At 39.9% G+C, this 9777-nt stretch overlaps 1 protein-coding gene across 3 annotated transcripts in view; it reads left to right on the forward strand.

Annotated features, from left to right (window-relative positions):
- The window catches only part of usf2l (upstream transcription factor 2, c-fos interacting-like), a 26360-nt gene that overhangs the window by 10578 nt on the left and 6005 nt on the right, over positions 1-9777 (forward strand). For 2 of the 3 annotated variants that reach the window (XM_015053733.1, XM_015053751.1), the window contains 6 exons: positions 760-913; positions 3454-3541; positions 5535-5573; positions 7722-7780; positions 8126-8220; positions 8329-8457. In XM_015053733.1, coding sequence (XP_014909219.1) covers positions 760-913; positions 3454-3541; positions 5535-5573; positions 7722-7780; positions 8126-8220; positions 8329-8457 — 564 coding nt within the window. The remainder of the gene's footprint in view (positions 1-759; positions 914-3453; positions 3542-5534; positions 5574-7721; positions 7781-8125; positions 8221-8328; positions 8458-9777) is intronic. The other variant, XM_015053742.1, reaches the window with a different exon arrangement.

The following is a 9777-nucleotide window of genomic DNA, read 5'->3' on the forward strand; positions in this document are numbered from 1 at the left end:
TTTAGTAACCTATTATTCTGTCGATTAACCGGATAAAAAAATTGGTAATGTAGGGTTGATTTATAATAAGATATTTCATCAGAACCTGAACCAGGTGAAGCTAAAACTTGAGTTTTACTTGAGTTCTGGGTGGAGAACTCAAGTGCCATAGATTTCTTTTTTTTTTTCTTTATCTGAAATGTAAAAAATTATATGTTTTGTGTGCAGATTTGGCTTAACTGCTGCTATTGGTGTGTTGTTTTAGTAATTCTTAGTCTGTATGCACTTTTTAGCAATTAATCAATCATTAAATTAGTTAATTATTTAATAATAAAATTACAGTAATTAATTCATGACAATTAATCCGATTAATTGCTTCAACTGCAATCGTTTCTTCTATTTGTTCTTATATTCAAGAGATTAATGGAACATTATTCACTTGTTATTTGACAGAAGTTTAAGTTAGAATAAGATGTCAGTCCCAGCGAAATTTCTAACAGTCATTGGGGCTTTTCCAACCACAATATACCTAACTTGATCTCAGTTGCAGTACACCAGCGGCTCCTCTGACCTTGTTGTTATCGCCACTAACGAGATCTGTGCCGCTTCCTTTCTGCTCTTTATCCCTGCCGTCACACCGCTCTGTGTCTTCCTTGGGGGCCCGCAGGAGGGACACCGGTATTGAGTCTGACAGAGAACGAGGTGTGCGTTTACCTGCTGTGACTGCTCCATTGCCACTCGCTCATGCCTTTCCCTCTGTTCCTCTCTTTTCTGTCACAGGCTGTGATCCAAAACCCTTTCAGTAATGGAGGAAGCCCAGCAGGAGAGGCAGTGGGAGGGGAGACCCGCTTCGCTTACTTCCCCGCAACCGCTGTGAGCGACGGGACCGTGTCAGTGCAGGCCGCTGCAGACCCAACCCTCACACAGGCGGGGGGTGAGTCACTTCTCACTCGCGGTCTGCACTGGGCCGAAGCACATCAGAGTTACATGGCTAATTAAGCCATTATTTTTACAAAAGCCGCTCGTTATGAGTACCCTAAAGCCAGAATAACACCCTTGTCTCTTAGTAGATCTAAATAAGCCATTATCTCTAAAGCTCTGGTTAATTTAAAATACAGCAGGATGCTGTAGATGCAAATTCTACTCTCACATTTGTTGCATGCTGTGGCTATAGCTTTATTTGCAGTGAAGGTGAGAGTCGAAAAGATGCTTTATCTGTTATTATTCAGTGAGTGTTTGAAAAGCCTGTTTTGGTCAGGCTCAGGCGTCCTGCCACGGCTCCTCCAGCTTTAATGCGATCTCATGTGTCTTCAGGAGGCGCATCATTTTAGAATCAGATAATTTCATAAATGGGGAAATAAAGGCAATATACAAACCACAAGCGGTGTCCTCAGATGTGCAAGGCTCGATTGCAATTTAGTCACCGCTTGTTTGTCACATGCTACCATCCGGCCTCATCCACACGGTCACATGTTGTTGTCCTGCTGTATTACCTCGTTGTGTGGTTTTAATGTGCTTGTGCTGATGACTCTTATGAGGAAATCTGTTGATATGGGTTCCTGTTCTTTGCTTAGAAGCTGTTCAGAACATTAGTAACTGAGCGACCAAACATTCAGCTCCGTTATGTGCAACAAATCTTTTTATTGCGTGCAAATCGGCCAGGTTTAGATCCTGTGGGCTGTTATTGAGGAATGACTGACTGGTTGCTGTTTTTTTTTTTTTTTTTTTTTACCATTTATGGTGATTGTAACTCTGTTGGTTTTATTCAGAAAATTCTTATTTGTTTAGAATGCGTTGGACTATGGATTGTTTTATTCTAAAATCGCCCAAACGGGGATCCAAAAAGATTTGTGCCTAATAAATCCAGGCATTCTGCCCAGTTTCAGTTTGTGATAGTGAGAAATATATGCTGCGGTTAAGTTGAGAGGTATTTTAAATGACAGTGTTTTTTGCTCACTACAGCAGAATAGTAAGATGTACATAGATTTATTAGTTCTGGTAAATTCAGCCTGTAAATTGCACGTTTTTGCCATCACTATGCTGTAGGGCTAACTAAATTAACTTATAACCCTGATAAAGATTTCAATATTTTATATTGATTTTTAATGCAGTAAAGCTAACAAAGTGCACCGGTTTGGAGTTTTAACTATAGAAATACTGAAAAAAATTGACTTTCTAACAGGTTGCATCATATTCAAACTTGCCCTGAGTCATTAAACATATTTGATTCATTTTACCCATAAGCAGTTGATAATGTATTGTGTCAAAGTCATGCAGCAGCACATCCATAAACTGATTTTATTTTATTTTTATCATAAGTCTGTGTATTGCGTCATTCGACAGAGCCAGAACTCAAACTACCTCGGTTCCATACAAGTCGAGGTTCCTCTGCTGTTTATTACACAAGAGGTTCAGCCTTTTGGCTGGAGTGAGAATGAGAAGAATTTGAGGACAGCCTGGGGAAAGAAAAACAATCTTCTGTTTTGAATTTTTTTTTACTAAGCTTGGCGTATTATCAGGGGTTTAACATAAGAGCAATACTTTTGAGAAAACTGAATCTTTCTTTTGTTTTTTTCAGAGTAGAAAACATGTTAATCAAAAACTGGGTTTTAAAAAGTCTGTGTAGAATAATCCAGATTAGTCCATATATAGTACATTTTATGTTTGCCTAATTTCATCATGGTCCAAATGGCAAAAAAGAAAACAAACATTAAATGTTCTCCCCTTTCATGTTTTAACCATTAGAGTAAAGCCTGTATAAATCTCAGTCTGTGTTTCTAAAGAATCTAAGTATCGTTTTGATCTAAGTATTTTAGATCTTCAAATGTGGCCCAGATTCTTTAAAGACTGAAACGGCCCTTTTAGTTTTGTGCCTTTAAGAATGTAAAGTCATGTCAAGTTCACTTTCGTTATCCAGATTTAGTGGATGGCCATATTTTCTTACAGCCTTGAAGATTCTATCTCTTGTACATCACTCCGTTTTTCTTCCTCTGGGTGCCAAAGCGGTGCCACAGACAGCCCTCTTAATGCCGGTGTGTGTGGGTGTCATCACCCATCCTGAGGAGCAGTCTTTATTGTCTTTCTTAGTAAACTTTGTCCACACACAGGCACAACTCAACAAAAACTGACATTCTTGCTTCAAATCAATCACACTCAAATAAAGCAGGTTGTCAGACTGAAAGCATCCATCTTCATATCTGGCGTTTCTCATATCAGCTTGAATTTGCTTCACTAGATCAAGTATCAAGCTGTTGGCAACTAGAAAGCGCTTTGTCACACTGCTTTCATTTGGATTAGAAAATACGATCTTTTAATGTCATGAGATTTGGTGCCACAAGTCTAAATTTGCACGAAAGACTTGGGTTTGTTCTTCTTGTTTCTAACAGAAAATGTCCCGTTTCAAGAAATTCTAAAGCGTATGTTGACTTGAAGCTGATTACTCACTTAAAACACATCCTCGTATAACTCCTGCAGGTCAGTTTTATGTGATGATGACGCCCCCTGATGTCATTCAGACAGGCACACCACGAACCATCGCCCCACGCACGCAGCCTTACCCTGCGTAAGTATCTCCTCTCATTCAGTAATATCACATCGGAACTTTGTCTCCTCCTTTAAAGAAATGCCCTGATCAAAGTAGTCTTCAGTTTGACTTCAACCGTCTGAGTTTTTGACTGTTTTCATTAAGCCCTACGGTGAATCTACAGGCCTTGACTCAAGCTTCTTTGTAAATCAACAGCCTCTGTCCATCAGTCTAAGATGCATATCATCAAAGGATGTGATCACATCAAATTAACAAAGAGGCATAAATAAAGTAATACAAATCCTAATGCAGGAGGAGGCTGTAGAGGTACAGTTGAAATTTCCCAGCATTAGAGATGTAATGGATAGTAGAGAGGCATTTTTTCATGTGAGTTTATCAATAAGTTTAAATCTTAAATCATCGCTTTTATGACTTCTGTTACCTAATTTTTGCTAAACGCCATGATTTAGTCTGAGTTCCTCATCTGCTTTTCTCTGTTTTGGCCCATACTGCCTGCCTGTCTCTGAAAGCAACGCACTTTACAATAATCAGGCATCAAACAAGATTAATCTCAGAAGATCCTCCACTGCTAGACACACGCTGGTATTTGTAGTCACTAGGATTATAAGCAGGGTCACTCAAACGGCGTCTGTCGTGTTAATTAAGTGACACCAGGCTGCGTCTGGCTTAATTTAGATGCTTACTTAAAAGACGAGGCTTCACTTCATGCCAAAAACACATTGGCACTGGTTAATAAGTGCTGAGAATTGAAAGATTATTGAATCTCAAGTAGCTTGATTTTTCTGTTGTTTGGTAAAAGCCAACTCAGTCATTAGCTTTCTTGGTCACAGACTGAACACATGACTCTTTATCAAACTGGGTTTGCTTTGAGCTAAATGAATATTCTTGTTATGTTCTAGCCGACTTTAACCTTTCAACATTTCCAATTTGGGTTAGTTGTTTTGAAGATCAGAAGCAAAGGAGTTTCATGTAGGATTTCTTTTGCCAATATTTGCAGTTCGCTAGTACAATATCCATACCCCTTGAGCTGTTTGGCATGCAGTCACACTACAACCATCAACTTCAGTACATTTTATTGGGGTTTTATATGATAGTCAAACACAAAATAACACACAGTTGTTAAGTAGAAGCAAATGGATGCACACTTTTCTTATTTTTTTCCCTTGTTTAAACCCCTTAAGTAACTACAACCACATTTGCAGTCTTTTTGGGTATGTCTCTACAAGTTTTGCACATATTTAGGTTTTAGATCTGAACTTTGACTTGGCCATTCTAACACATGAGTGTTGATTCAAACCATTATACCACTGGTGGTATGTTTCGAGCTTTTGACCAACTTGAAGGAACTTCCACCCACCTCCAGTCTTTTGCATCCTGTAAGGGGTCGCCTCCCCAAACGTTGTCCTGTATGTGGCTTTGGCCATCTTTCCTTTTTACTTTTTAAATTAATTGGGTGAAATTAGATCAGTTTAAAAAACATGTGTTCTTTCCCTACCTATGTAGTACTTTATGTTGGTCTGTTGCATAAAATTCAAATACGGAGGTCTCAAATCCAGCTCAAAGGGTATGAATATATTTCCTGTAAGAAGTATCTTGTTGGTATGTGTGTAATGGAATAAAAATAAATATGTATGTGTTTCAGTCATTTCAAAGAACTCTAGATGTTTCAAAGATGTACTTTTTTTTTTTTTTTTTTTGATGGGCATCTTTAAGGGCCGAGCAGTTTGTTAACCTGACAGCAGCTCTGCTTTATGCTGCAGCGTCGACACGCTGCTTTACTGCCGAGACTAAAGAACAAACCATGCTGGAGTTTATGTAAATAAACTGTAGAATATTTCATTTCCGTCTTTAGATTCCTGTTTGTGACATGTATGTTCCTATTTATTCCCTCCTACGTAATAACTGTAACCCATTTAACGTGTAACAGATATATTTGTGCTAACTAACCAACAGTATGATTGACATGTGAACAAAGTGAATGAAAACCTCCCACCCTATTTGCCGTTCGCAGAGATGAAAACGAGCTGCTGCAACATGAAGGTTTAAACTGGTGAGGACAGTTTCCACATTTCTCCCGCACTCCTGTTTTTTTTTTTCTTCTTTTTAAACAGCAAATGAACTAATCAAATAAGATCACAAGGAAATAAGCAGCTCAAGGTCTCTCAGTCTCTGCCCCCCCTCCTCCCCACCCTCTCATCCATAAGTCCCCGGTGATTCTCTGAGCTCTTGATATACGAGACACAGATAATTTGTTCGATGCCGACCCTGATCCATTGTTGCTAGTTGTGCTTGTGGCAAATAAATTTTTCCATTAGGACCTAGAAACTGGGTCATTGTTTTCCATCTGGAAACAAATGCTCGATCCACACTATTTTAGTGTCGTTTCTAAGTGCTCCTTTGTTGTAGTGCAGTTTTGTTCTCATTTAGCCTAGTTTTTGAAGTTGGTGGGAGAAGTACATAGAGAGTATTTGACATTTCTTTCTTCAACACTGTTGGAAAAAGTGTATTTCATTGACCCGGCTGTATTAGTTTCATAAATTATGTTAGGTAAAATATATTATTTGGCATTTCTGCAATACCTCACATATCACTGACCACTGGTGACCGCCAAGGGCTTAAAGCTGATCCCCTAAATCATCCTTTGCAATCATTAGAAGTCCAAGCTGCTGTCTGTAAGGTCTCATTTTATGATTTATTGTCTTACTGTCAAGGCCGTTGCTTGGTTAAGAGAGGACCAGTGGTGCAGGAGAATTAAAAATGAATTTCCTTGACCAATGTGCACAGCTGTGCAAACTTGTTTTAACTAATAATCTGGATAAACTGATTCAGCAGTGAGGCTGTGTTTCTTCTTATTGTCTTTATTTGTGTGGAAACAGTACATCAGGGATATTAAGATGGTGTGTGGCTCTGTAGTGTAGAAAATAAAAAAAGGGGGAAATCGTTATTCCTCTGGGCCTGCACACTTAGTTATTCACACAGTTATCCCCCCGTTGTTTTAAATGAACCATTGAGCTAAATCCAGTTTTCAGCTGAATTCTGTTAATATAGAACAGAAACCATTTTGTTGGCATCCCCGATAACAATTCATCTTTAAATTCAGAAATAAAACCTCGCAATGAAATTTGAAGAAAATTCCCACCTAATTTGAGTGCATTCACAACTTTCTGTTTCTCTGGGGCATAAATATAATGCGACACAGAGGCTCATTTCTTTTAGCCACTGGGGAAGACCCATATTTAACTCAGCGTCACACACATTAAGCAGGGTGCTGGAAGGGGTACAAAAGATTATAAGTAAAGAGGGCATTTTGGGTCAATAACTCTAGTTGTTTGGAGGCATTTCAGAAAAAGCCATTTCTGACCTGTCATCACAAATATACAAATTATTTAAATATAAATAAAGTTTGCTAAACATTATTGGGTTGTGCTTTGGTCAGTTTGATCTGTTTGAAACAAAAAACTCCATACGGAATTGGTGTAAATTAAAACGTGACTATGTGAAAAGCCCTTTTATCCCCACTGTAAAGTATCTTTAGCAGAATAGTGATCTTAAACGTATAATCAACGACACAAAAAAATTTCACCACACCATCGCCTGCGGCCAACATCAAGTCAAATGAAAAGACACTATGAAATAACACGTATGATAACGTGTGTCTGTTTTTGGCCCTTTTATAGCGTAACGGCAAATTGGAAAGCTTTGGCAGTGATGTCTCTGTGAGTTCGTTAAGCAGAGTCCCGAGGCAGGATACAGAGACACGGGGCCGTTATGTTGGTCTTCAAACACCCAAACTTCAGCAGAAAGCAGCTCATTTAGTCATTTTAAACACTAATAGATCAGTGTCCTCCCTTTGGGCCTCACCTGGGAACAGAACAGGCAGCAGAAGTTTGGCCCAGTCTCAGTTTTCCAGTTAAGTGGCTCGAGGCTACGGGCGGGTGCGTCACAGCTGCACACGTAGCCTCACATGGCCGTGCATCCCGAAGTTTTTCCAACCACAAAGCAACTTCAGAGGCTTGGTAAAAATAGCTCCTACATTAGTTTTGAATTGCAAGGTAACATTGAAGAATGCTGCATATAATAGGGTAAGGCATAGCTGGATTTGGGGGATGGGGTTGGATTTCTACCTGATTGTGTGGTGCTCGGAGATGAGGGATGCGGCAGCGTTTGAAAAGTGTTTTTATTTCCATTTAATGTGCAGGAAAATGGACGGACCCCGAACGCCACGAGATGAAAGAAGACGAGCGCAACATAATGAAGGTGGGTAATTAGCGATGATTGTGGCTTTTGATTTCGTCTGATGGTCCAGCACAATGCAGCTGACGGTGGCGAAGGGCCTAATGGAGCATTTTCTGTTGAAAGAACTTCACCAAACCCTGTCATAATATGTTATTACAAGAGCAGATATCATACTTATGTTTTTTAAATGGCCACTAGAGGGTACTGCTGAGCTGTTGAACTGGGTCAGTTTGCTTGAAATCTAAAAGATCCAAGAAAAAAGAAAAATCTGGTTCCTCAGGCAAAAACTACCTTCAGTAGAAAATAAATGTGGAGCTTATGCCTTTTTAAATTTTCTGCTGTGTTCTCCCTGTTCCCTTTAATTAGTCGAAAGACGACGACGAGACAAAATCAATAACTGGATCGTCACGCTTTCCAAGATGATACCCGACTGCACTATGGACAGCACCAAGACCGGAGCGGTAAGCCGTTTCTCTCTTGACTTTTTTTTTTTTTTTTTTTTTTTCCTCAAGCCTTTTTAAATTTCTGCCTTTCAGCCATGTGACTGACTGCAGTTGTGTCCCCCTCAGAGCAAAGGAGGCATCCTCTCAAAAGCTTGTGACTACATCCGTGACCTGCGGCAAAGCAACCAGCGACTGCAGGAGAGTCTGAAGGAAGTGGAGAGGATACAAGTGGACAATGAGTTGTGCAGGCAGCAGGTACTGATATCGGGCCTCACTTCGAGCTGGCAAACGTGGCATCAAGCAAAGTCTCAATGAGCTCAAGAATACATGAAAAAGGACCTATGAATGATAATTCAAAACCTTCTTTTGAGGTGGTGGGGTGTAGCAGATAAATAAAATCTGCGCACAAATAGTCAGCGGCAGTGGGCTGCATATGTGGCTGTGAAGATTGCCGCCGCTCTGAATAGATTGGTTTGGTGCTGCATTCAGCAGAAAAGTCTCAGAAGCATGAAATCCAGCCCAGCCCCATGTGCATCTTCATTTCTCCAAAACAAACCCCCTGGGATTCCAGGCTGTGTAGCTAATCATCACGGTCTGACAAAGAGGATCAAAGAGTTTGCACTCTTATAATGAGAAGTGTTACCTGACATCAGTGCTTTCAGAGGCAGTAGAGATGATATACTCAGGGGCTGTGAGAAAACTAAGTGCATCCTAATGCATTGAAAGTATTCTAAAATTCTGGAGCTCTCTTCTTTTTTTTTTTTGCCGCCTGTCTCCCCTTGAATCCGAGGCCTGCAAGGCGCTCGGCAATATATTTTTATTCCAGTGCTCAAAGCCTCATATCCTCTGCTCAGTCATGTGCTGAGGAAGCTGTGGAGTCAGAATGGCGGGTTTTGGACAGGGGGGTGTCTTTGAAAAGGTCTGCATGAATTTCCCCTAATCCCAGGTATTCCACAAAGCTGCGCTCCCATTAGCATAAGCCAGTTTAACTCCGCAAATAGAAAAAAAAACAAAAATGTTAGCTGCTGTAAACCGCGAGCTGCATTCACAGATGGGCCGCAGTAACGTAGATTAGCATGAAGAAGTTTATATCAGTAGTTCAATTGAAAAAGTGAAGCTTCTATATTGAATAAGTGTAATATACCAGGTAGTTATTTCAGTTCATTTTGATTATTACAACTTGCAGCTCATGAAGATTCAACATTTTGTTTCTCAGAAAACAAAATAACTTTAACCCACTGACAACTAGATTCATGTTCTGTGCAGTAAATGCTCTCAATATTTTGGGCTTTTTTTTGTATGAATTACTCCCATCAGTGCGGCATGTGGACATGATCAGCCAGTGGCTCTGCTGGGGTCAGCAGGAAGCTCAGCTTGCTTTCACTGCCCTTCAGCTTATCTGGTCCCGGTGCTTCTCATCTTCCTCTTGACCCCTGTGTCCGCAACCTTTACAACCTAAAGAGACATTTCTACTCTGCTCAACCAATTAAAACTTATTTAGAACCACAAATGTCACATGACTTACAAAAAAAAAAAAAAAAAAAAGGTAAACCAAAACTTTTAATAAATTTGGAA

This window comes from Poecilia latipinna, unplaced genomic scaffold, assembly GCF_001443285.1.
Source record: "Poecilia latipinna isolate Pla-1442-1.1 unplaced genomic scaffold, P_latipinna-1.0 Scaffold54, whole genome shotgun sequence".
Classification (NCBI taxonomy): Eukaryota; Metazoa; Chordata; class Actinopteri; order Cyprinodontiformes; family Poeciliidae; genus Poecilia; species Poecilia latipinna.